This window comes from Maylandia zebra, linkage group LG11 (genome assembly GCF_041146795.1).
Source record: "Maylandia zebra isolate NMK-2024a linkage group LG11, Mzebra_GT3a, whole genome shotgun sequence".
Lineage (NCBI taxonomy): Eukaryota > Metazoa > Chordata > Actinopteri > Cichliformes > Cichlidae > Maylandia > Maylandia zebra.
In genome coordinates, this window is record NC_135177.1 from 37,842,022 (window position 1) to 37,868,923 (window position 26,902).

Below are 26,902 nucleotides of genomic sequence, written 5' to 3' on the forward strand. Positions count from 1 at the left end.
TCTGCAGGCTTCCAAAAGCTGACCAATCAGGCCTTAGCGTTTGGAGTGAGAGTGGAGGTCAGATTATGCAGAACTTTACAGCCTGGAACAGGAAGTGCTTTTCAAAATGAGTCATTTATTATTGTTAAATGAAAACTAGAAGAAGAAATATTTAAGATTTAACCCTGTGAAACGTGTCCGATTATATTTGTAATATTCTCTCAGATTCAAAAAGTAGAAAAAAGCATTTTAATAAAATTACGGCTTTAATCTCAGAAAATATTCGAGCTTTTTAATCTTTCTGTACCTGCGGTGGTCCTGACACAGGCGCCGCCGCGGCCCGAGGGCGCCGCCGCGCCTCCTCCGGGAGGAGGTGCAAAGATCACACGTCCAGACCCGAGTGCAGCACTTTGACTTCTTGGGATTTTCATGACGTGACCCGATTGGCTGACGCCTGTGATGACGCGAAGTGCGGTGCATTTTTATTGGCTGCTCTACGGCAGCCTGTCAGTGTGAACATATTGGTCAGATCAGGTGGCGATCAATGAGCTGATCAGGTATTGATCGACGGAGCGAAAGCTGACCTCTCGCCTCGGGTCACTGAGACTGAAGGACGAGGTCAATCGATCAATGACTGGAGCGGCTGCTGCTCGTGATGGCCGGGCTGAGGTGGGAGGAGCTTGTCTGCAGGTCCTCAGAGATCAGCTTCATTTCGTTTTTCCCGTCCTCGACTGTGACCTTTATCTTGTGAGCGACCTGCAGGGGGCAGCAGATACACCTGAACCTCCAGTCCCACTGCTCTTCCTCACCTTCGTCACCTCCCGACCTCCTGAAACCAGCAAGGCTGCTCTGAAGCTCCTCCCCCAACACGCTTGCTTTGGACTCAAGGTTTCCCAAAACCTTCCAGGCTGAAACAGGAAGGATTTTGATTGCGTTTTAATCGTTCGGGGTGGTTCCTACGGCAGCCGGTCAGGGCCATGATGGAATATCTTATCTTTAAATACAAAAAACATTTATCCTTTCAGGATTATAAATTCTTTTTTCTAATAAACCTCATCAGGCGGCTTTCATTAACGCGGCTCTAATAATCTATGTGTTTATTTTGGTTATGATGTCGAATTTTCAGATTAAAGCAGCAAACGAGGAAACATTTAAAAATAATTTTCCTCGTAAATGTACGACTTTTATATTTGTTTTTCGCTCCTCGTGAAACTTCCGTAAATTTAAATTCATTCAAACATTTTCAGAATAAAATAAAATCTGTTTAAAACAGAAAGAGAGATTTTGTAGTCGTGCAGCTTCCTGTCAGGCTCCGATTGATCACAATCACATGTGTTGATAACGCGCTCTTACATTTGTTTTAAGGCGGGGCTGGGACTCTGCTGGGACCTCGCCATCCTGGGCGAGCGCATCGAGCTTCGACCTTCAAGCGGTCAGGCAGACGTGCGGGCTGATCTCACAAAGGTGGCGGCGAGCTAAACGCTTTCTTCTTAAATATGATTTTTATATCTGAGTTATTTACAAAAATAAAAACTTTATACTTGAGTTCATAAAAACACACGAGGAGGAGGAAGGCTCGCACTCCTCTTTGAAAAGCATCACTTTGGGTTCAAAGGTCAGCTGACCATCTGCAGGCGGCGGGAATGTGGATGTAACAGACAGACGTAAGCTGGTCAAAGGCGCCGTCGATGCTCCGCCTTCAGATCAGCTGACACTCACACAGAGAAGCCAAAGAGCAAGCAGATCGTGTGATGACACGGGACGCGTCGACTCACAGCGCCGAAGCGGGACATGGTGGGTGTGTCCATTCTTCATGTACAGACGCCGTGCAGCCACGGCAGTTCTCCAGCTGAGGGGCGTGTTCTCCTGACGAGCCTCGGCGGGATAAAACTCGGCAATGCTCAGCTGCTGTAGGTCGACGCTCGTGTCCAGTCAGAGGCAACGTAAAGGTGGGCGGGTCGGCGCATGCTCACACGTCAAAATGAGTTCTGCATAAAAGAGCGGAGCAGCCCGAGCAGAAGCAGCACGCACGGTCAGGGGACAGAAGTCAGAGGACAAAGGTCAGGGGTCATGGCTAAGTTCCTGTTAAAGTAGCTGTCAGAGCAGAAAGTGGCTTCCACACCGCTCTCACGCCTCCGCTCCTGTGGCGTGACGCCATCATGACGGCCGGGTGTGGGCGGGGAGTGGTCAGAAAGCTGCAGCAGGTTTCTGACTTCAAGCAAGCGAGAGCGTTTTCAGTTTAAGTGCCATTGACAGTGAGGCTCCGCCTCCTTCAGTTTATCCCTCCCCCAACACAGATGTCAGCTCCTTCATCGATGAAGGCGCATTCTTCCAAAGCTCGCTCGACAGACCGGCTGTGGGGGAGCGACGGAAGGGTGGAGTCCTCTCCAGGTGCGGGCGCCGTTCCCGGAGCGTCGGCGGCGTCACTTGAGCCGGTCCGAGCGGAAGGAGTCCTCCACGGCCGGGTCGGCCAGCATCAGGTTGCCCTCCAGCATGTCCAGGGACAGCGGGTCCATCCGGAGCTGGTCATCCAGCGAGAAGGAGTCCATCTCAAAGCCGGGGACGTTGGACAGCGCGCTGGCGATCTCTTTGGACAGGCCCGTCGGAGAGTCGCCTGCAGACGGAGGGGGAGGGGTTTAGAGGCGTGCAGGAGAAACAAACAGAAAACACGACGCTTGGCTCGCGTCTCGCTGACCTGTGAGGATGATGTTGGGCACGTTATGTCGTCCGTCGCTCCCGCTGAAGTTCTGGTTCTGATTGTTGAGGAGCTGCTGGTCACTGAGGTCCTGCAGGTCTAGCGCCCCCTGGCTGTTGGAGGGGAACTGGTTCTTGTCTGCGCTGCAGCTCAGACCGCTGTGGTTCAGGGACAGCATGTCGGCCTGGGTCTCTGTGGCGAACTGCAACGGGAAGAGAAAGCTGAGGTCACGTGACTCGATAGAGACGCCGCGCAGAACTGAGATGGGCTGTCACGGCGCAGGAGGGTCATCCTCAAAATCATCAAAACCTGAAGAAGCATGAACTTTAACCTCTTTAACCAACCACGTTACAGAATACAGATGAAACTCTACCCTCCACCTGAGCTCCACAGCCAATCATCTGCCTCCATCTCCTTCTGTCCCACCCACCCTCTGCACCTCCTTCTCTTCTCCACCTTCATCCTCCACCCTCCCTCCTCCGCACATGCTCAGACGATCTCAGCCCCTCTTACAAACACCCTGCAGCTATACTGACAACCAATCAGCTCCTTCTATTCAAACATGTGACATCACTCCTTTACCTGCTGCTCAGATCTGCCGGTGAGCTGCAGGCTCAGGTAGGGGTCGTCCAGCAGAGAGCTGAGCAAAGCATCCTGGGAAAAAGACAACAGAAAGACAAAGTGATTAAATCCAGTTTCAGCCGAGGATGTAAAACACGCGCGCAGACACACACTTAAACTAATCTGTTTGGTGTCAGCCTCATGTTGGTCACATGACTCTCAGCGTCCTCACTAGCGTGCTGATGTTTACGCCTTCTGCCTCCTCCAGGACGGCCCGTGTCTGGCGTCTGTCCCGGGAACGCCACTATCTCTCAGCAGTAGGGCTGGGCGATATGGCCTAAAATCCATATCGCGGTATAATTTGAAGCACGTGCGGTAACAATATACATCACGATATATTCTTTTCTTCTGTATAACGTATTTTCCACACTATAAGGACTTAAAATCCTTTAATTTTCTCAAAAATCGAGAGTGTTCCTTATGTATGAATTCTGGTTGTGCTTACTGACCTCGAACCGATTTTGGCTGTAAAAATCTGTTAAATAATGTTTTAGTGTAACTTTGGTAAGCAGCACTGCTTGATGGATCGTCAGAGCATTACGGCTGCCGTAGGGAGGAGCTTCACGGAGTAATCTGGGTCCAAAACTCCGTCTGCTTCAGGTCCCAAAGTCAAACGAACACAGAGTTAAAAACTGTCTAAATTCTTTCATCTTTAATTAAATCATCAGCGTTGCTGCTTTAGCAGGTGTAACAATTAAGTTTAACATCCAGACATCCATTCGCTTCCGCTTATCCTTTTCAGGGTCGCAGGGGGCGCTGGAGCCTATCCCAGCTGTCATAGGGCGAAAGGCGGGGTACACCCTGGACAGGTCGCCAGTCTGTCACAGGGCTAACACACAGGGAGAGACAACCATTCACATTCACTCGCACATTCACACCTAGTGGAAAACAGAATTTATTAAATTTAACGGAGTTAGAAGTTAACAGGAAGTTAGCTCGCTAGCTTCCACCTAAACATTTCATACCATGTTCTGACTGAGATTTTTGAAACTAATTCAAACGTACAGCTCTGCTGCCACTTCTAACTTAAAGACAGAAAACTAAACAGCAGTGGCGTTTGCAGGGTTACTGAAGTTGGACTACCTGCTATATAATGTTGTGCTACGTGATTGCTAGCGACACAGCTATGTTAGCATAACATTAGCACAGTGAAGCTGGAGGATGAACGCTAACTTTTTTTCCACTCGATAAAAGTTAACGTGAGGGATTCTGGTGGTCAGGGACAAATGCAATCGCATAGCAGGATGCTGTACACGGGCCAAACTTCAGTCAGGAGCAGTGTTGGGAAGGTTACTTTTAACATGTATTCCACTACAGATTACAGATTACATGCCCCAAAATGTATTCTGTAACATATTCCGTTACATTACTCAATGAGAGTAACGTATTCTGATTACTTTGGATTACTTAATATATTATCATGCTGTTTACAACTACATGAATGTGATTTATTACTATTACTGAAGGTCCGCGGCTCCGAACCATAGTAAAGGGACCTCTGGCTGATACGTCGGGTTCGTGTCGGGCTCGTAGCTGAAAACTAGCTTCACTTTGCTAGCGAGAGACAGAGAGAGGCGTCGAAAGGCTGCTGCAACAGAACTTTATTGTTTCAGAGGAAAACAGGAACACAGCGTACAGTCGAGTCTTAACAGCTTACTCACAGCTGGGCTCGTCAGGCTCTCTGTTTGGCTGCAGTGGTTATTATTATATTTACATGCTTCCAGCTCCCGTTTCTGCTCGGTGACAGCTCGTACTTTTCCTTTCTCTCCCTCCCTCGCTCACAGACACATCACGGGTACGGCAGTCCATTCTCCCTGCAGCACGGACTACACTGCCCATGATGCTTTCGACCAAAACAGGCGCAGCTTGATGACATCATCAACATGCGCTATCGTGGTAGAGCGGTATAGTCAAAATCTCTATCGTTGGCCAAATTTATATAGTTTCTATTGTATATCGTTTATATCGCCCACCCCTACTCAGAAGACAAACTTTCAGAGCAGAAATCCTTCGCTGACGCTAAACTACGAGATACGCACTCAGAGCGCCGCTCCTGATTGGCTTATTTGCTTTATAGTAACCACACTCGTGCTGCAGTCACATCCCAGGAGTCACAGCCAGGCGCCTCCGGCATGTTTCACATCCTGGAGGCCGGAGCAGCAACACACTGAGCGAGGAATGGTCTCCTTCACACCCCTTGGCGTTACCTCAAACCAGGTGGAGGTGACTCCTCCCCCTATGACCTGCGCACAGATGAAATTTTGGTGCTTGTTTAACAGCCGTTGCCGTCGAAATACAGACGGAGCGTCCTCCTCCCGGCTGAGAGCCCGCTCCACAGGTCTCCCCAAGTAGAGTGTCATGGGCGTGATGATGGGCGTGGCCTCTAACTGCTCCTCAGAACCAGGAAGTGCAGTTGACCTCGTGAGGTCACAAACTGCTGCAAAAAAATGTCAAGATGGAAACACGTCTGCGTGCTCTGAAAGTGTTCACGGTAACACGTCTTTGATGAAGTCACTGCTGAAGAGTAACCAGCTGATCCAGGTGGGAGGACCTCACCTCTGACCCTGACACAGACGAGTCTCAGGAGTTTATCTGCCGCGTGAACAACGACGACATCATCACGTGGGACACGCCAGCATCCGCCACAAACACGCAGCAAAACCACAACAACTCCGAAATCCACGTCTCAAACAATCAGAACTGCTCGTGCATGGGCGCCGCGACCTGAGCGTCAGCAGAACGAAGCATTACGAAGCATTATGCTGCAGGGACAGCGGCCGGCTCCGCCTACTTTAAGGCGAGTGTATGTGTTTAACTTGAGCGTTGGCGGCAGAGGTCACTCACGTTGTAGATGTCGGCGGGGAGGCTGTGGCCGGCGTGCTGCTGGTGCTGATGGAGGCCGGCTCTCTGCTGCTCCGCTTCCTGTTTGGCGTGGCAGAGTGAGGACGAGGAGGAGGTCTGGACGCACTGCTCCGGCACGCCCTCGCTCTTCACAGGGGGCGCTGCGCTCATCTGCGGTCCCATCAGCCTCTGCTGCTGCGAGGAAACACGGTGGTGAGCGCCAGAGTTAACGGAGGGGAACTTTAGAATCAGGACTGAATTTGGGGACGTACCGCTCCGAAGTGCTGCTGCAGGTGCTGGTTCCGCATGTTCTGCATGTGGAGCTGCTGCTGGCTGCTGGGCCGTGGCTGCTGGAGGCGGAGCGGCGGCTGGTGGTGGTGCTGAGGCAGCGTCGTTTGCTGCGCGCCGGGCTGGTGCTGGTGGGACTGGCTGAGCGGGTACGGAGGCAGCCGCTGATCCACAGGAAGCCTGCTGGTGTCCAACGGGACGCCCTGCAGAGGGAAGCGGGACGTTAACCCCGGGAAACTCTGTTAAACTGCATCACTTCCTGTTTGTATTGATTTTGAACAGGTGATCGCTTACCTGTGTGATGGAGGACAGGGTGGGTGAGATAGTCGGGGAGAATTGTTTGGAGTGATGCCGCCGTGAGTCGCCGCCCAGCGGCAGGATGAGCGGGGACAGCTGGACGCGGCGGCGCGGCGACGTGCTGAGCTGCGGCGGTGGCTGGCCCTGCCCACTCATCAGTGGCGAGTAGGAGGAGGAGCAGGAGCCAGAGCCGCCCACGCCGCTGCTGTAACCAGGGTTACCGCTGGACGCAGACTGGAGGGAGGAGTTACTGAGAGACGAGTGCAGCGATTGGCTGCTGAGGGAGGATGGCAGCGACGGCGAGGAGCTCAGGGACGACTGCAGCGAGGGGTTGCTGAGCGATGAGTGCAGGGAGGCGGAGCTAAGGGAGTTTGAGAAGGAGTGGCTGCTGAGTGATGACTGGATGTTGGGGTTGCTTAGTGATGACTGCAGGGAGGGGTTACCGAGCGTGCTCTGTAACGATGCCAGGAGTCCTGAAAGACACAAGAACAACAACAACGTTAACACCGAGCACTCAGCTGATCGCACCTCGCCATCTACCAGCTCCGTCCCAGGAGGTCGCAGCAGGTGTAAACATTACCTGCAGTTCCTGTCTGACCTCATTTACAATAAACACGCGTTCCCTCGTCCACCTGGTCCGCAGCCTGTCAGAGCACGGGACAACGATGCAGACGGTAACCTGAGGTCGAGCTCTCAGCCACTTCCTGCCTGAGGTTGCCTCACAGACGACTCAACATTTTCCGACGCCGCTTCCTCCCTCAACAAAAATCCTCCTCTCGGGTTAAATTTAGCGCTCGCCCACGGACTTCCTCTGCCGACTCTGACAGTAGAGCTCAAAAGAAGAGCCGCTCGCTGTCAGAAACGCCGCAGCAGGAAGAGTGGCCTCTGCTGCGGCGACTACACCCTCTGGTTCTCCACCCTAAACTCTCATCCTCCTACGGCAGCTTCAGTCTTCCTGATTCTCCCGGACCTTCGCACGTTTCAGCAGCTAACAGCACGACCTGTCCGACTTGCCGTCACAGACATTACTCTGAAACACGGGACCACGGACTCACTTCCTGTACCGTGTGTGGTCCCGCCGAGTCACCGCTGTCCCAAACAGCCTCTCGAGAAACAAATGGAGACTCAGATCTTGAGGAAACAGCAGCTGTTCAGCAGAAGTTCCTGATAACTTAGTCTGATACTGGCCGACTGCGGCCGTCCTATTACACGTGGAAGCGAACAGGGGTGTGTCTAAAGGAGGGCGTGGGGTGTACGAGACCCTATCAAGGCTTTTGTAACATTTTTCACATTGAAAGTGAAACAATGTTAAATGTTGTTTATTTAAAAGCTTTTTTTCACAAATCAATACAAACGTACACGAGGCGCTGACCTGAGGGTCGTCAGGCTGGACGCTGAGTTATTATTTATATTAATAAACATCTGCAGCATCATAACGTTGTTCTCAGCAGCACAAAAACTGTTTGAAAAATGTAATCCTAATATAGCGTGAATACAATCGGGGGTTTAGTTTATGTTGTGTGCAGTAAAACATTGCAGTTTTTAAAACCAACCTTTGTTCTGACAGACCTGTTATTATTGCCCATTAATAAGACAAAAGTATTTCTTATCCGATTACTTAATTAATCGATGGAATAGTCAATAGATTACTCGATTACTAAAATAATCGATAGCTGCAGCCCTTTTCTGCTCTCACCTGCACAGATTTCACACCTGTCAATCATTTCACTGCTAACACGACAGACTGCAGTTCAACACATCGCAAAACGTGTGCGGTTACAAAAAGACATTAAACACCTGTAGCCACGCACAAACTCACAGGTCACAGCTTCACTTACCTGGTGGGTGGTGGAAGCTGCCGTTTCCTCCTTGCGCGTTGGCGGCGTTGATCCCCAGCTGGGTGAGGGTGGAGGCCAGGTTTCCCGTGCTGCTGCCACCACTCAAAGAGGACGACCCTGGGAAACCCGGTTCGTCCTGGTCCAGTGGCGTGGGCAGTGGCGAGGGGAAGTGGAGGCTGGAGAGGTCAGGCAGCGAGCCGCCAGTGTTCAGCGCCGAGGGAACACCATGAGCCGGCGTGGACGGCTGCTCCGGGGAAGTGAAGATACTGACAGGAAACAGAACAAGGTCAGAGAGATTCACATCACAGCTCAAGTTCCTGAAGCTTTACCTGTCTCCAGGTAACGGTTAAACCAGGCCATTCTTAACAAATCAGGCTAAAGCATCACTCAGATTGACAGAGTGTGGCTAACAGGAGCGACAGACTAACAGAGATCGGCTAACAGGGGCTACAAACTAACAGAGAACGGCTATGGAGATGGGTTTTTGCTACCCCCCCACCCAAAAAACCCATCTCCATAGAGACTGTGTCAGCTCCCACACAGACAAAAAACAAACTAAAAACCAGCAACAAACAACTTAAACATAAACAATTACAAAGAAAGAACAATAAAGTATCCACATCTGAACCACAAAGTAAAACAGTGAAATGTGGATTATTAAATATTAGGTCTCTCTCCTCCAAGTCTCTGTTAGTACATGACTTAATAATTGATCAACAAATCGATTTACTCTGCCTTACAGAAACCTGGTTGCAGCAGGATGATTATGTTAGTTTAAATGAATCAACTCCCCCGAGTCATTCTAACTACCAGAAACCTCGAAGCACAGGCCGAGGTGTGGCAGCAATTTTTCACACCAGCCTATTAACTCATTCACTGCCAGCCATTGGCAGTGAATGAGTTAAACCCATTGACTCATTCACTGCAATTGACGGCTATAGACGTCAATGGCAGTGAATGAGTTAATCAACCAAAGACCCAGACAGACTTTTAATTCATTTGAAAGCCTGATGCTTAGCCTCGTCCACCCTAGCTGTAAACTCAGAAACCAGTCTTACTTGTTATCATCTATCGTCCACCTGGGCCTTACACAGAGTTTCTGTCTGATTTCTCAGACTTTATATCTGATTTAGTTCTCAGCTCAGATAAAATAATTATTGTGGGTGATTTTAACATCCATGTAGGTGCTAAAAATGACAGCCTCAACATGGCATTTAATCTGTTATTAGACTCAATTGGTTTCTCTCAAATGTAAAAGAACCCACCCACCACTTTAATCACACTCTAGATCTTGTTTTAACATATGGCATAGAAACTGAACATTTAACAGTGTTTCCTGAAAACCCTCTGCTGTCTGATCATTTCCTGATAACATTTACTTTTACAATAATTGATTACACAGCAGTGGAGAGTAGACTTTATCAAAGTAGATGTCTTTCTGAAAGCGCTGTAACTAAGTTTAAGAATATAATCCACCCACTGTTATCATCTTCAATGTCCTGTACCAACATAGAGCAGCTATCTGAACGCTACCCCAACAGAGGTCGATTATCTTGTTAATAATTTCAGCTCCTCACTACGTACGACTCTGGATACTGTAGCTCCTGTGAAAACTAAGGTCTCTAATCAGAAGTACCTGACTCCGTGGTATAATTCTCAAACACGTAGCCTAAAGCAGATGACTCGTAATCTGGAGAGGAAATGGCGTGTCACAAATTTAGAGGATCATCATTTAGCCTGGAGAAATAGTTTGCTGCTTTATAAGAAAGCCCTCCGCAAAGCCAGAACATCTTACTATTCATCTCTGATTGAAGAAAATAAGAACAACCCCAGGTTTCTCTTCAGCTCTGTAGCCAGGCTGACAAACAGTCAGAGCTCTGTTGAGCCAACCATCCCTTTAACGTTAACTAGTAATGACTTCATGAACTTCTTCACAAATAAAATTCTTATCATTAGAGAAAAAATTACCAGTAATCATCCCACAGATGTAATATTATCTACAGCTACTCTTAGTACCATTGATGTTAAGTTAGACTCTTTTTCTCCAATTGATCTTTCTGAGTTAACTTCAATAATTTCTTCCTCCAAACCATCAACGTGTCTTTTAGACCCCATTCCTACAAAACTGCTCAAAGAAGTCCTGCCATTAATTAATGCTTCGATCTTAAATATGATCAACTATCTCTAATGATCGGCTATGTACCACAGGCCTTCAAGCTGGCTGTAGTTAAACCTTTACTCAAAAAGCATCTCTAGACCCAGCAGTCTTAGCTAATTATAGGCCAATCTCCAACCTTCCTTTATATCAAACATCCTTGAAAGAGTAGTTGTCAAACAGCTAACAGATCATCTGCAGAGGTTTATTTGAAGAGTTTCAGTCAGGTTTCAGAGCTCATCACAGCACAGAAACAGCTTTAGTGAAGGTTACAAATGATCTTCTTATGGCCTCTGACAGTGGACTCATCTCTGTGCTTGTCCTGCTAGACCTCAGTGCAGCGTTCGATACTGTCGACCATAATATCCTATTAGAGCGATTAAAACATGCTGTAGGTATTACAGGTACTGTGCTGCAGTGGTTTGTATCATATCTATCTAATAGACTCCAGTTTGTGCATGTAAATGGAGAGTCCTCTTCACACACTGAGGTTAATTATGGAGTTCCACAGGGTTCAGTGCTAGGACCAATTCTGTTTACATACATTATGCATTTATTACTTCCAGGCTGGACGACTGTAATTCATTATTATCAGGAAGTCCTAAAAACTCCCTGAAAAGCCTTCAGCTAATCCAAAATGCTGCAGCAAGAGTCCTGACAGGGACTAGAAAGAGAGAGCAGATTTCTCCTGTTTTGGCTTCTTGTTAAATCCAGAATTCAAAATCCTGCTCCTCACATACAAGGTCTTAAATAATCAGGCCCCATCTTATCTTAATGACCTTGTAGTACCATATCACCCTATTAGAGCACTTCGCTCTCGCTCTGCAGGCCTACTTGTTGTTCCTAGAGTATTTAAAAGTAGAATGGGAGGCAGAGCCTTCAGTTTTCAGGCCCCTCTTCTGTGGAACCAGCTTCCAGTTTGGATTCAGGAGACAGACACTATCTCTACTTTCAAGATTAGGCTTCAAACTTTCCTTTTTGCTAAAGCATATAGTTAGGGCTGGACCAGGTGACCCTGAATCCTCCCTTAGTTATGCTGCAATAGACGTAGGCTGCCGGGGGATTCCCATGATGCATTGAGTTTTTCCTTTCCAGTCACCTTTCTCACTCACTATGTATTAACAGACCTCTCTGCATTGAATCATATCTGTTATTAACCTCTGTCTCTCTTCCACAGCATGTCTTTATCCTGTCTTCCTTCTCTCACCCCAACCAATCACAGCAGGTGGCCCCGCCCCTCCCTGAGCCTGGTTCTGTCGGAGGTTTCTTCCTGTTAAAAGGGAGTTTTTCCTTCCCACTGTCGCCAAAGTGCTGCTCATAGGGGATCATATGATTGTTGGGTTTTTCTCTGTATCTATGAAGCACCTTGAGGCGACTTATGTTGTGATTTGGCGCTATATAAATAAAATTGAATTGAATTGAATTAACAGAAGCTTTTTGGGACTTACTTGATGCCGGGAACTTCGCAGGACTTCGGCCGGGATGACAACAACGGCAGCTGGGAAAGAAAAATCCAGAATAACAGAAATGACTCAGAAGCATCAAACACAAAATCACTCAGTAAACTTTAGAACAAGCTAAAAACACAAAACTTAAAATGTCAACATGTTTCTAAAACGGACCCTGCAGCAGCTGTGTCAGGATGATAATGAGATTTTGACTCATTTAACTTCCATAAACTAGTGAGAAATGTCCTTCGCATACTCTCAGGACATTTATGGAGATTGGAGGGAGAAATGAATATAAATGTGAATATTTAATGTAAGGGTGAAACAGGCAGATGGTGTTTCTGTGGGTTTTACCTTCTTGGTGTCCCAGGGTTTCATCAGCTTCCCCTCGTCCAACACGTTCTCCTCGATGGGAGGGACAGGATATGGAAACACTGAGGGACATAAAACACCGTGACTCACACATGGAGAGGAGGGCTGTGACGCTTTAATGTGAAAAGCTCAAGGAGGGAAAAGCTGGCGTCCTTCATGCATTTGTCATTGTTGTACAAACATACAGCACAAGATTATCCTGCTAGCTGCACTCTCCTTTGTAACTATGTTGCATCCTTCTCATGTTTGCCCTGTACAGTCTCTTATTGGTCTTTACTTTTGTAAAGATGCTCATCTGCCCGACAACAAACAATATTCCTGTTCTATTGACATCCACAGTCATTCATCAGTGAGAGGAAGTTTGACCTTTGGACGTAGGATAAATGTGCGTTACTCACTTCTTCTGCCCTCTCCGTCGCTCTGACCTGCAGCATCACACACACACACACACACACACACACACACACACACACACACACACAGTGGTGATTACAAACATACTGAATCACTGAAACGTGTCTGCTCAGGTCGTCGCCGTTACAATCAAAGCTGGATTTAAATGTTTTCCTGTAATTATTAAAAAAGGATAATCCTGCTGAACAGTTTCACTTTAACTTTCCAACATGTTTGAAGCTTCGCGCCCTGAACACGGACCGTCTTCCAAGTCTCTGATAACACACACCTGTGCTGGCGTCTGTTCGGTTCGGTTTCACTCACCGCCGATTCTGGCGTTCTGGAGGGCGAGCGTGGGTCCGCCAGTGCTGAACGGGTCTCCGGAGGGCGGGTTCATCACACTGGTGTGGAGCGCTGAGTCGGAGTTCGTCCTGAAGGGCGAGAGACACCGACAGAGAGTTAAAGGGGGAGAGGAGCAAAGGCTTGGAGGAGGTGAAGGTTAGCGAGGGTGAAACAAAGAGATGAGACGCCAAAGAAACGCTCTTTCGAACTACGGAGAGACAAAAATGCCAAAATGAAAAGAAGCGACTCAAAAATAAATGAATTTGTCTTTAAAAACCAACAAAACATGAAAAAAATAAAACGCAGACATTTACTTTTCTGTTTTATCTGTTTATGTTTTCACTGATGCTCAGCTGTTAGTCATGTCAGAGTGTAAAAACATAGTAATAACAACAATGATTACTTTGGTCTTTTCTCCTGCACAGTGCTGATTAATCATTAACTAATAATCATTAGCATGTATCGCGACTCTCCTCGCGACCCGACGTTTGGATGTTTTCTTTCAGGTTTTAATATTCGTCCTGGACGAGCAGCTAAACTCCGACGCCGTCAGTTTTCTGTGTTTTACTGCTCACTCATCGACCTTTGACCTTACACTCTGATTTGCTGCCTTGGAGTAAACACCTGACCTTCAGGATCATCTGCAGATCGAGTTCCAGATGTTTCCACGGGGGTGAAGGTCATGTGATCTCTCGTCTTCCTGCATTTGTGCTACTGTATGTAAATGAAGGCGGAGTCATTCTGATCCATTTACTTGGGCCTGATGTTTAACCGACACTCACAGGAAGTAAAAACGTCTAACAGGCAATAAGAGGAAATATTGGAGTGTTTAATGTGATTTTGGCACTTCTGGCTCCCCGCAGGAGGCTCGCTCTGACTGCAAACAGCTGCACAACATGACCTCTGACCTGTGACAGCAGCTGCTGCACCCGAGGTCAGAGGTTTTCACGAGCAGCAGCTCGGGCCGAGCGATGAAGGAAGGAAGAAAGCTTCAAAGTCTGAAGCATCGAAAAGATCTAATTCTTCTAAAAGTCCACTCTGAAGGTTACAGCTGCAGGAAGGAAGAAGAGGAGGAAGTGAAGGTAGGAGGAGGAAGAGGAGGACGAGGAGGGTTCACCTGTTGAGTGCAGTGGTGGGGAGACGAAACAACTGGCTTTTATCTCCGGGGAAGTTTCCAGACCAATTCCTTTATGATCGACAAAAACAAAGTTATTTTGGTCTGACGAGCAGGAAGCAGCGACGAAAAGTCAAAGGGTGACGAAGAGGAGCAGAGGGAGGAGGCTCAGAGACAAACAAGCCAAGCAGAGAGGGAGGCTCCGCGGCCTCGAGCTGCCGGGTCCTGCTGTACGGTGGCCCTGAGCTGCCAAACAAACCCGAGCGGTTGAATTCTGTTCATTTGTTTGTGACGGCAGGATGAAGGTCGAGCTTCTCCCACTTTTCATGTGTCGTGGTTTTCACTCCCTGTGGGGGGCGTTCACGTGGAGGATTTCAGGTCCCGCGGCTCCTTCAGTCCTCGTAACGCTCCGCCTGCGGCGGGGAGGGGTCAGCTCGGCTGGAGGCTTGCTGGACGCGATCTGAGCTGATGTTTCTGCACATCGTGACATTTAACCGCCCCGCCCCCTTCCTGCTTTGTTGTGGTTTTTTCTGAGTGCGTTATCGCCACCGTAGTTTGTGCTCAGACCCCCAACCTGACCACGCCACCGTGCTCCTACAAAGGAGGTGGAGCGAGCGCAGGCAGACCTGAAACCAGTCAGTGGCAGAAACCTGCGGGGGCGGAGCTTCATAGGACACCTGGAGTTCGGAAGCCGGCCTCCCTCTGAAGGAAACGCAGAAAGAAGGCAGGAAGCAGCGGAAGAAGCCAAGAAGAAAGAGCCAAAGATTCCAGAAGAAGAAGAAGAGCAGGAGGAACACAGGCTGGAATCGGCTCCTCTCGGTCAACGCGAGGACCACGGGACCCTCTGAAGCCTCAGAGTCACCTCGCAGTCACTGCAGCGGGGAGGCGAGTCTTCCTCGAGCGCTGCGGGAGCACGGGTTAAACGCCCGTCACAATCACAGAACATCTGTGTACAGATGTTATTCACGGGTCAGACTGCAGCAGAGTGTCTCCTTCACAGCCTGAGGCGGAGCTTCATCTCCTCCGGTTTCTGATCTCAGAGGAGCGTCGAGGTTTTACTGCAGCGACGCTGAGGCTTCAGGAGGGAACAGCAAGCAGGAGTGAAACCAAAGAAACAGACCTGCCGACAGACACACGGACACACACACAGCGGGGAGAGCAGGGGGCGGGGTTAACAGACAGCACCTTCTCCAGCTGGGGTCGGGTGGCGGCGACAGGTAGGCGGGGCTGTACGGGGAGCTGTCCATCTGAGGAAGCAGCAGGTTAAGGAAAGCACAGAGCTTCATCAGTTTCAGTATCAGGAGGAGCTAAACGAGCTTCAGATGGCGCCGACACCACGCTGACCTGTAGAAACTCACCTGTGTCGCTTCTCGGGGGCTAAATCAGCTCATCGGGTTTGAATGACCCCGCCCTGTTAGAACACGTTAACCCCGACAGCCCGATGTCGTTTTTTTCTTTAAACTTATTGTTAACTTATTTCTGATTCATCATCGGGGTTTCTGCAGGACGCGAGCGGAAGAGGATGAACTCTGAACTCTCGCCCTCACAGGGAACGCTCAGTGCAGTCTGAAGAACTCAGAGCTTCACCACAACTTCTTACTCAAACCAAGGTCAAAGGTCGCACTTCTGTCAGATGGGAGGAGCTTCAAGTGTGGAGACGAGCGTGCCTGCACGACTTGTTTTTCTGAGCAGCTTTTTCACTGCTGCTGTGACACAAACTCAACGTGATCACTCGGAGTTTCTTAGATAAAAGTTCCTCGCAGTGGCTCTCAGCATCAGCCCCGCCCCCTCGCCCCATCGACGCAGAGGACGACTGAGAAAGAGCGCGACAAAAACGACCCGTCCAATAAAGCATCGACATCTGTGAGCTCGCCGCCCGACGCCTTTCCTGCACTTCCTGTCTCCTTCTGTTATCCTAAAAGCTGAAACACTGGCTTCATGACGCATCACTGCGACCACAGAGGAGAAGGAGTGCACCACCGCTGGATTTTACCGCCACGCCAAAATCTCTAAACGCTCACTGTCAGCTGACACGCCATCCTCCGTCACCACGAACACACACACACTGATTTATTCCACACTCCATCCTGGAGCTGCTGCTGCAGATTTTTGGTCATCCGCTGCTGAAAATAGTTCCCAGCAATCAAAGTGCAGCTGAGAGGTTTCACAGTCTTTACAGGAAGTAAACAGACAGACAGGAAGTCGGGAGCACAGGAACAATCTGGAATAAGACAGGGAGCCTCGCGTAAACTGAAGGATACTTTGCGATATGGTCGGACCGGCGAGACGAAGCGGCGGTCCCGCTGCACTCGCTCCACCAGCCCGTGATGCCGCGTCGCCCGACTGGACTCCAGAGTGGACGGGAAGGAGCCCTGAGGAGGGGGGGGGGACAGAGAGGGGAGGAATGAGAGGAGAGGACAGAGTCAGCATCATTTCCACACCTGTAAATACTGAGGAAACAGGAAGCCTCACACACTTCAAAATAAAAGCCCATAATAATGTGACCTGGTCAGGATTACTCTGCTCAGTATTTGTAATCTCAGATATTTACTCAGAGAATTCGTTCACTGACACATGTTGTGGTTATTGAGACAGCATTTTTGTCTGATCTTCGAGTATAATTCAAATAAACTGAACAAAGATGAGGCGGTGAGGTCAGCCTGTAGGGACCAACGGCTGTTTGTAAAGTGAAGCTCGTGTCCCGGGGCAACCGCGGTCCCAGAGTTCCCCGCATGACCCCAGGGGAGAACTGGAGAGCCCCGAGCAGACGAGACCTTCCTAGATCAGAGGATCAGCAGCTGCAGGAGGGCGTTAACAAGCCACACAACAGAGACCCCGTTGGATCAGGGGGTGGAGCTTCTGCAGGCTACCTGTGTGTGTTTGGGTCGCTGTGATGCAGACAGATCCTTTAATGTGGGATCAGCCATCTGCATCAGACCCACAGGAGGAAACTCAAACACCTGAGAGACGTTCTGTCCACGCTCAGCTCCACTGCAGCAGAGTAGGAGGAGCCACGAACAGCGCCATTACAGACCGAGTGTGATGGAAACACTGATGAGTCAGAGATGATGAGCGGGCTCGGCTTTCTAACTCCTGCTGCCCACATCTGATTGGAGCTCACAGCAGAGACCCGGTGCCTGATTGACTCCAGAATAAAGGAGAGAAAACACTGAGCCAATCGTCTTCCTCGTCACAAAAGAATCAGTAAACACTGACGCTGAAGGCAGAGCGCCGTTTCCTCACATTTCTTTTTTCAGGAAGGACAAAAAAGCATTAAAAATATACACGAGGAGAGTAAAGAGATACGATCAGGACCAAAGATTCAAACCAAAAGAGAAACTAAGCGGATGAGAGGCGACGACAGAGACCGTCTGTGGCTTTGATCACATCTGCCGCACGCAAACCACCGAAAGCATCAGACCGCCTTAAATGTTCTGCAGGAGCCCCACAGGGCTCCATCCTCAGCCCACCTTTATTTCCACCTTATTACTCCAATACTCAAACGTAGGCAGTAACGTTTACACAAAACAGGCGTCTTTATCACGTCAGCAGAGATCGAGCGATACTCTGACGCTCGCTGTCCTGCACCTACGACATAAGAAAAGAAACAGGAAGTGACATCAGGGTGAAAGTGCAGTAGCAGTCGATTACCTGGAAGTCCTGAGGGGTCCTGCCGATCTGGTTCACGTTTGGTAATGAGCCGCCATAGTACGGCCCCTGATTCCTGGCAAGGCGGAGCTTCTGGGCCTGGAGCTGTGAAAAAAAAAACACCGTCACTCAGATCAAATACATGAGACGACCACAACCTCGGCGAGCCGCAACTCACCGACCGTGCTTCCCCATACAGACTCGTTACCTGAGCAGGTAACCAGGTGATCACTTCACCTGGTTACCTGCTCACTTCAGTGATGTCGTCAAAGGTTGCGTTTAATGCTTTGGTGCTGTGGTGACGCGAGGGCAGCAGGCGGAGGGGTGGATGTGGGAAGAAGAGCAGCGCTGATGGTGTTACAGATAAGAGTGAAAAAAAGCCCTGCTTTCTTCTCATCGTCTACACCACGTTCACCTCCGCCTGACTCCGCCTTCACCTCCGCACAAGTCGCTCAGCCTGCACAGAAAAACGCCGCTTCCTCGCACCGGTCTCCGCCACAGATTTGGGATTATTGATGACATCACTGTTTACGTCATAAAAGCATCCAAATACAAAGATGGTGGCCCCACTGAGGGCGCCGTGGTTACCTTACACCCAAGTCTCTGAAGCAGAATTATGAAGAGAACAATCTTTGTAGACCTGCAAATACCAGTGCATAAATGAGAAGCAAGGGGGCGGAGCCAGAGCATGCTCAGGCTCAATCCTCTGCCATACGGAACTCGTTCAACCTTCTGACCACGCCCCTTCAGGCTCCAGGTCCAGCTCTGATTGGATGATCACCAAAGAGGAGCGCAGCGGCAACTTCCTGTTTAATCTTCGCTTTAAACAAACCCGAAGGACGGATCTGTCCGTCAGAGGAACAGATTTAAGTCATTCGCCATCTGCGCGGCTCAAATGCATCAAACCAACGACGAAGCCGCGCCGCGTTAACGTCTGAGCTCTCAGGTTCGCCCCGGCTCCAGGAACCGGGGACCAAGCTGGACGTCAGGTTAAAGCAGCGGAGCGCAGACGCCGTTTCTTCTTTACTTTCTTTATTTATTTATTTGTCACATGTAGTTATAGCTAGTACAACATACAGTGAAATGTTTTTCCTGGCTAAAAAATACTCCCCCCGACTGTGAGAAACATACTAGAAAAACTTTTACCTAAACTAAGAGACAGGAAAAACTATAAAAATATACATATTTACATAAGTACAAATGTATATAATATGATAAGATAAGATAAGGTTCAGGAAAGAAGAAAGTAAAGTGCGAATTATGTACTATGTGTGAGATTGTCCAGCATATTATCCGGTTTGCGTTTTTGGTTGAGGAGTCTCACTGTTTGTGGGTAGAAACTCCTCCTGAACCTTTCTGTTCTTGTTTTCAGGCTACAGAGGCGTTTCCCTGACCTCAGCAGCCTGAACAGTTTGTGGGCGGGATGGCTGGAGTCCCTAGTGATCCTGATGGCCCGGGATCTGCACCTTTCAGCGTAGATGTCCTGCAGTGCTGGTAGAGATGTTCCCATAGTGCGTTCAGCTGTGCGCACAACCCTCTGCAGGGCTTTCTGTTGCTGTACTGTGCAGTTCCCGTACCACACCATGATGTTGTTGCACAAAATGCTCTCAATGACACCAGTGTAGAATCTCCTCTGTATATTCTTGGAGATCTTAAACCTCTTTAGACGCCTCAGGTGATAGAGGCGCTGTCTGCCTTTACTAATAAGGAATTCCGTATGTGTGCTCCAAGTGAGGTCCTCGTTGATGTGAACACCGAGGTATTTCCTTATCTGAAGTGAAGTGACGGCGCCAGTTTAACTGAAGAGCAGCTTAAGATGTGAGGAGACGGCGCAGAGTTCTGCTCTGACGGTTTCAGGTTGTGTCGGGTTCACGTCACGTCCACGTATTCCTGAAGCGTTCCTGGAAACGGTGAGGAGGAGGAGGAGCCAGACACAGCACCTCCTCCTCTTTAACATCAGCTCCTCCTCCATGACACGTAACATAACCACGCTCAACTTCGTCCACAAACGCTGTTTAATTCAGGCCGAGCGGCGCAAACGAGCGGCCATTACATCCACGCATCAGGCTGCAGTTTATGGTCACGCTCGCCAACACGGGGGTCAGAACAAAGAAACAGGTACACGCGTCTGCATCCCAGAATACTACGGACAATGTGCAGATGTACTGATCAACACATCTGTACAGCGATATAAACATCTGTAGACATAACTGCTGCCACCTTTTATTCGACCTCATCTGTATATAAGCTGCTCTGCACAGTAAAGTCAAATGAAGTCAGAACAGCGGCTCAAACGCTCCATTATCCACATGAAAGATCCAACTTGTGCTAAAAAGCTTATGCCTAATATGATGGCCTCAGGTTTTATTTTGAAAGTTTCTAGCCCGGCCCTTTCCTGTCTGCTGAGTGTAGCGGGTCGCGGTTGGGCTCTGGAGGGTCCCACAGACCAGAGCCAGGACCGCGAGCGGCACAACGTCGAGGAGGAGGAGGCCTCTGCAGAGGAAGCTGATGATGTCATTCCAAAGACCTGCACAGAAACCACCAGCAGCTCGGAGCGCTCGCACGGCGCCATCAGCGCCTGCTGTGACGCCACGAGGCTGTCATCTGTTCCCCACTTCTAAACTTACTCATCACAACAAACAATTTCCTTTTTTGTCCGTGAAGTTTGGGGAATTCAGAGACATCAGCCATGAACCACACATCTGCTCCCGCCTTAGGACTCTGCCCGCCGCTGCCATCATCTCCATCGTGAGAAGGGGCAGGCCTCTGAAAATAAACTCAGACTTCCTGTGCCGAGCACAGAGCTCAGCTGGAAGAACACAAACTGGACTGAAACGCTTTCCCTCCATAATGAGATGACCTCCCTCACAAAGACATCGCCCAGCTCTAGCTCCACCCACAGTGTCTCCTCAGGCTGTGAAGGACCTCCTCGCTGCCCGAGACGTCGTCTCTGCCGAGGCTGATGAGGATCACAACCCGTGTCCATCGCTTCAGGCTGCAGGCGCCGTACACGCTGCGGTATACATCAGCGCAGAGACGGCGTGACCAGCGTGAGCTCGTCTGTCTGCCTCTCAGTCAGGACAAAACGTCAGGAGGCCACGCCCACAAAAACGACCTTTAGCAACACCCAAACAAAAGCCCCTGTTCGTGCGACTATTTTCTCGTCATGCTGTCACAGGATGAGAGTTTCATGTTCAGAAATGCAACTTTTTAACGAACTAAAGCCGATTTCCTGTAATTCTGAACCCAAAATTTGGAAAACCGCTAATGTTATAATTAAAGATGGCTCCCCGTCGCTAATGAGGCAGTGTAATCACAGCAAACCGTTAGCTCAGAAATATTCCATCCATGTGTTTGTGGACGCCTGAGCTAACTCCAACATGGACCCGTTTTATTTTGTAAGAATCCTCCTCTATGCCGACAACGCCGTCCTGTGTCCACGTGACGCTCCACCTGCAGTGCGAGGACGTCCCACTCAGACTGCTGATAAGGTTTATGATCTGAAAAACCCACGGGGGTGGGGGTGGGGGGTTTATCCTTACTTCTTCATCTGCACTGCCACAGATCTACATTCATTTGAAGAGTACATCCTGCTCTAATTTTAACGCTTGAAAGCCGACATCCTTCCTGTGAGAGCGTGACGGTGATTTACTGACATGCGATCACCTCCTCGCAGCCCTGAGTCAGTGACCCGTACATGTTTCCTTACAAACTGACTCATCACTGAATTCTTTGGGAGTCGTTTGGTTACAGCTTCAAATGGCTGATTTTCAACAAGCCCTGAGTTTGGCCATTTTTCCTACTTCAGATATGGAAGACTTTGCAGAAACAGAGTCATATGGACGGCGATCAAAAAGCAGAGGGGCCGTTCCTCTTCAGAGGCTGCTGGGAACGTCTATGTAGCCTGCTGTCCTTTGGAGGCGTCGCCCTCTGAAGCCCTGAAAGCAGCGAACTCGCCAAACCGGAGACGTCTTCGGGAACATCTCCGTGCTGTGGCTTCAGTTCATTAAACACCTGAAACACGCTCAGAGCTACAAACTCAGGTCTAAGGGGGGAAACCTGAATGTCCATCACCTGCTCTCAGGTCAGATAAGCTCAGCCTCGTTTCCTCTCGCAAGAACGTCAAACTGCCGACGAGCTGCAATCTAAAGAAGAAAAACCACGCTACGTGTTGTGGCCTGCAGACACAGGAAGGTATTGGCCCTGCACGAAAGGTGTTCTTACCTGGCCTCGTTCAGAAAGAAAAGCAGTGAAGTGAAACAGGAGGCACAGCATGTCAGACGGCAGGTTTACCCACCTCTAAACAACCAACACCAGCACCGCTGACCCGCAGAGAGCGAGCACCAAACACTATTCATGTTCAGGTAGAGCTGGGCGATATGAGATTTTTTCATATCACGATATGTTTTTTTCATTTCAGGTGATAACGATATCTATCACGATATCAGCCAAATAACTATATTTGTAAGATTTAAATGTGCCGTTGCTCACAAGTAAAATGTGAAATAATCAGCAGCTTGTTTTTAAATATTTATTTCCCATAATAAGTTCAACAGGGTAGATGTACTTAAGGAACACGAGACTTTTTCAGATAAATAAAGGCAAATATTGCAAACTACACAAAGGCAGCCGCTAAAGCGTTTCAGTTTCAAAATAGAACAAACGAAACAGACTAAACTGTCAATTCCACTTAGAAACAAAATATTAATTCTAAAAATAAATCTTAGTTTGTTTTACAGAAAAACAGACAAAACTGACTAACTTTTGTCAATATCAAATAAACTGAGAACTAAAAGGAAATTCTCAATCTCTCCTTGTTGTATAGCTGAGCTTTTCAAACAGTTTTAACAGTTACTTTAGTCTGACAAAAGCCGAATGACGAATTAGCGCTTCCAGTCAGAGACTGAGGCTACGTCCACACGTACACGGGTATTTTTGAAAACGGAGATTTTCCGTTTTCGTTTTAAAAAATAATCCCGTCCACACATAAAGGCAGAAATGAAGGAAAACGCTGCTATGAACATGCCAAAGCAGCAGGTGGCGCTAGATTCCTAACCGTGCAGAAATGTTGGCCAATCAGAAGTCTAGAAGCCTCGGTGGGAAAAAGTAAACAAAGCTGGGGCATAGAAGCAGAACCGAGTCGTATGTGTGGAGGGACAGTAACTGTGTGTATATGTAAGCATTTAAACACTGCAGAGAGTAGAATTAACAGTATTGTAGAAATTCATTTCACCGAAACAATAACGTGGCGCACAGTGTGCATGCACCAGTTTATTGTATTTCCAGACTTGCTTTCGGCACAATTTACAGTGAACGCTACTCTGTTTTTTGTCAGACTTGAAATAGCAGAAATACCTTCACACTACGGAACTTCTATGGCTCTTCCGTTCGACAATCTCTCCGGCGTTGGAACCATCATCTGTTTTCTCTTCGGTCACGCTCGGTTGATTTTTCTAGCCGGCACACTCATTTCCTCCATTACCCGCTGGCTGCTTCCCAAACAAACACACGTGCGGCTTGGCACTTGTGCTGCACGTAACAAGTCACGCGACGTGACGCTGCGGCCGTGATTGGTTCGGCTCTGCGCTGCTTAATTTGGATTGGCTGACCTTTTTTTTTTTTTTTTTTTTTTTTTGTTAAAGAGGACAAGAGCGGCGAGGTCTATCGCGATAGCTTAATTTCTCTATCGAGTAAAAGTTATATCGCGATACATATCGTTATCGTTCTATCGCCCAGCTCTATGTTCAGGGTTGGATTATTCTGCATTCATTCATGTCACAGGCAGAAAAACGATTCACAGCACCAGTCTCACTGAAACCCGTCCATCCTTACAGAGGAGCTCAAGAGGAGCAACTAGCTGCTGCCCACTGATTGACTCAGCAGCAGGTGTGAGCACCTGTGTAAAAGCAGAAGTGTTGCAGCACTCAGGTGTGCTAACAGGATGCCACAATCTTCCCAGGAGTGAACATCCCAACACATTCATCCTGAAAAACCCACAGATCTCAGACTCCACAGGCCTCATTTAGAAGGTTAAAGGTCACGACAGCCAGCTGAGGTTTGTAAAGCCGCAGCAGACTTCAGCAACAGACGAGAGTAAAGTGCACAGCAGCAAACTGCTCGCTGTGAGCGCCGTGGAGGAGGGATGACGATCCGAGTGGACCGTGAACTCCCCGTACATCAGAGTATTCCAGAGTCAGAGTGAGGCCATGTGTCCCGCAGCTGAAGCTCGGACCAATCGGCAGGACGCTGAAGCGAGCGCAGACGGAGCTGCTGCAGCGGTCCAGAGTGCAGAGCTCAGAGAGCTGTGCATAAACGAATGGAGCAAACTTCAGCAACGCTGTGAAGAAGAGTGGAGTCAAACTCCTCCTCAGAGATCTGACAGGCTGATAAAGTCACACAGGAACTGTCACTGCTGAGGGAGGATCAACGAGCTGCTGAATCATGGGGTGGACTCCGTTTGTCTCACACTGCAGAGGGTCCAGTGAGATCCTCCTCCTTCACATGACTGTATGAGTTCAGAGAGAGCTCGATCATGTCCTCGGGTTAAACTCCTGGATCTGCTACAGACCTGCAGCTTTCTACCCGACGTGTGACTGAGCAGCTCTGACACCAGTCACCTGTCAGTGAGGTCAAGCCAATAATGATGCGGATCATGAAACCAGAGGGTCAGACCATCAAACCTCAGGATATTTTCTGTTTTATCACGCTTTCACAAACCCTGGAGGACAAAATCTTTACACAAGACCTAAACAATCAGTCCGGATCCACATGCCTGACTAAATCCATCTGAGCTACACAGAACCAGCACAGAACCAGGGCCTTTCTCAGGACCAACTCGACCCCACAAGGAAACTAAACAGCACCTCATAATGATAAGAAGCTGCAGCTGCTGGTCCTGGACCTGCTCTGTGCAGCATCTGCTGCAGGTTCTGGTCCGAGTGACCCTCCAGAACCAAACCAGGACCATCAGCAGGAGCTGCAATTCAACAGAGAGGGGAAGAAGACTGTCTGACCTGCAGCAGCGTCCAGAGCAACTCACAGCTTCCAGACAGGAAGAACAGAGCAGCTGAACGTTCAGAATAAGAGTATAAAGATGCCTCCACAGCCCACCACGTTCATAAACAGTGAGCTTTTCTCATTCACTCGTGTATGAAATAAACACGTTTATGAAAGACGTGACTGGATGTCAGCCTGAAGCATTCGTGTTTCTGTTCAGCCGTCGGGCCCACGGCTCTTTGGTTTGAGTCCGGGAGAAGCTGTGGCCTACCGTGGTCCATACGCAAGTCCCACCACTCAGCAGCCACCTTCAGGCATCTCCTGAACTACCTTTAATTTTGTGGTCTATGTGCAGAATCACTGTCACATCTGATGTGAAACTAAAATGAATAAAGGTTTACTTTGAAGCATTTATTTCAAAATAAAGGTTTGCTGACTTTGACCCAAAATAAGTATTGAAGGATGAACTTTTACCACTGTGTGATTATTTCAGTACCATTTCTGTGTGTTCTAATAAAATTACACAAACGCACCTAAAAACTCCAAACCCCACGGCAGCATCACGGGCTGGACTCACAGAACAAAAACACCAGCTTCAGAAACACACACCTTTAAACTTGTAAAAAATTTTCAGAAATGACCTCAAACCATCAAAAATAAACTGACAGCCAGACTCCCACATTTTCCCACGACAGTAAACACACCAGCAGAGACCACCTGCCTCCACACTCCGACCCTCTCACCTGCTTCACACCTGAGGGCGTGTTTCAGATCACAGTGACACCCACACATCACCAATGACAAGGTGACGTTAACACATCCGAACCAATCGCCCACCCTGACATTAAAACGGCGCCGCCAGGCCAGAGTCCGTGTAAAGTATGCACGATTTAAGGTAATCTTTCCCGGGCAGGGTGGACAAAGATAAAATCACCACGTCAGATCTGTAAAACGCACATATTTGTTCCACAAGTCAAAGAAACAAATCAAAAATAAAATCACACTATTTTCCTTAGGAGGCACAAAACACGAGTAATGGGAGCTTCATCTACATGAAAGCAAAGCCTGTCAATGGCTGACATTAACGCCGAAGTTGCCAAAGGGACAAAATAAACACCCCGAATTAATTAAGTCGAAGGTGTTGGATATGTGTGTGTGACGTGAGGTGACGTCGCGTTAAAATATCCGGTTTTTGGCCGGAGTTCTGCGGGGCACTGCGAGGCTGACAGCGACGTTCACGTAACATAGTAAACAAGACAAGTTAGCCGCGTTAGCTTCGAGCGCTAACGATGTATCGGAAATGAAGAGCAGTGCGTCCCGGAGAGACAAACACCCAACAAAACCCACACACTGCGTCCCCACGAGGTGATTGCCGCTAAAACAGCGCCAAATCTCAGCAAAGCGCCGCGCAGAGACACCGCACAGCGCTTATCCGGAGCCCGACGAGCCCGGACAAGGCCTCGCTTCCTCCGGCAGCTCTCCTCCTGCCGCCGCCTCTCACTCACCCTGGTCGAAGTGATGTCCATCATGACCTCCTGGAAGGCGGCCGTCTCCTCGGCCTGCCGCTGGGTGTGCAGTGCTATCTTCTCGCTGAACTTTCGCGGGTTGGACGCCCCGGAGCCGGCGCCCGAGGCGGGCCCGGGTCCACAGCCGCCTGAGCCCGTCGCAGACATCTTCACCGAGCGGACGGGACGAGCTGACGTAGTGGAACGATTTCAGAGAGGGGCGGGGTGAAGAGGAATCACTCCCCCGCTTTTTCTGAGCACCAAAACCAGCAGCGAGTCTCGCAGCGGGACCAACCGAAACCCGGCCGAAAACACCCCGCCGGGGAACCGTGTTCACAGCCGCCGGAAGACCGGGACCGGGTTCACAGCC

At 49.1% G+C, this 26,902-nt stretch overlaps 1 protein-coding gene across 3 annotated transcripts; it reads right to left on the bottom strand.

Annotated features, from left to right (window-relative positions):
• On the bottom strand, positions 1 to 26,749 carry LOC143421191 (CREB-regulated transcription coactivator 2-like). 3 transcript variants are annotated; one of them, XM_076890370.1, is made up of 16 exons: positions 26,533 to 26,749; positions 18,035 to 18,136; positions 16,645 to 16,755; positions 15,569 to 15,630; positions 14,387 to 14,455; positions 13,252 to 13,358; positions 12,933 to 12,959; positions 12,517 to 12,596; positions 12,163 to 12,212; positions 8,560 to 8,825; positions 6,719 to 7,194; positions 6,409 to 6,627; positions 6,140 to 6,328; positions 3,257 to 3,328; positions 2,675 to 2,876; positions 1 to 2,593 (listed from the first exon to the last, which is right to left on the bottom strand). In XM_076890370.1, the coding sequence occupies exons 1-16, from the start codon at positions 26,698 to 26,700 to the stop codon at positions 2,403 to 2,405; spliced, it is 2,391 nt and encodes a 796-aa protein (XP_076746485.1). In that variant the 5' UTR covers positions 26,701 to 26,749; the 3' UTR covers positions 1 to 2,402. The 3 variants fall into 3 exon arrangements, with proteins under 3 accessions (XP_076746485.1, XP_076746484.1, XP_076746486.1); XM_076890369.1 differs by having other exon boundaries at positions 6,140 to 6,331; XM_076890371.1 differs by lacking the exon at positions 14,387 to 14,455 and having other exon boundaries at positions 6,140 to 6,331.
• Between the last annotated feature and the right edge of the window lie 153 nt (positions 26,750 to 26,902).

Coding starts and splice junctions, on each gene's coding strand:
- LOC143421191 (XM_076890369.1), bottom strand. CDS start 26,700: ATGTCTGCGACGGGCTCAGGCGGCTGTGGACCCGGGCCCGCCTCGGGC. Junction 12,960..13,251: donor CCAGAACGCCAGAATCGGCG/GTGAGTGAAACC, acceptor GTGATGCTGCAG/GTCAGAGCGACGGAGAGGGC. Junction 12,597..12,932: donor CGACGGAGAGGGCAGAAGAA/GTGAGTAACGCA, acceptor TATGTCCCTCAG/TGTTTCCATATCCTGTCCCT.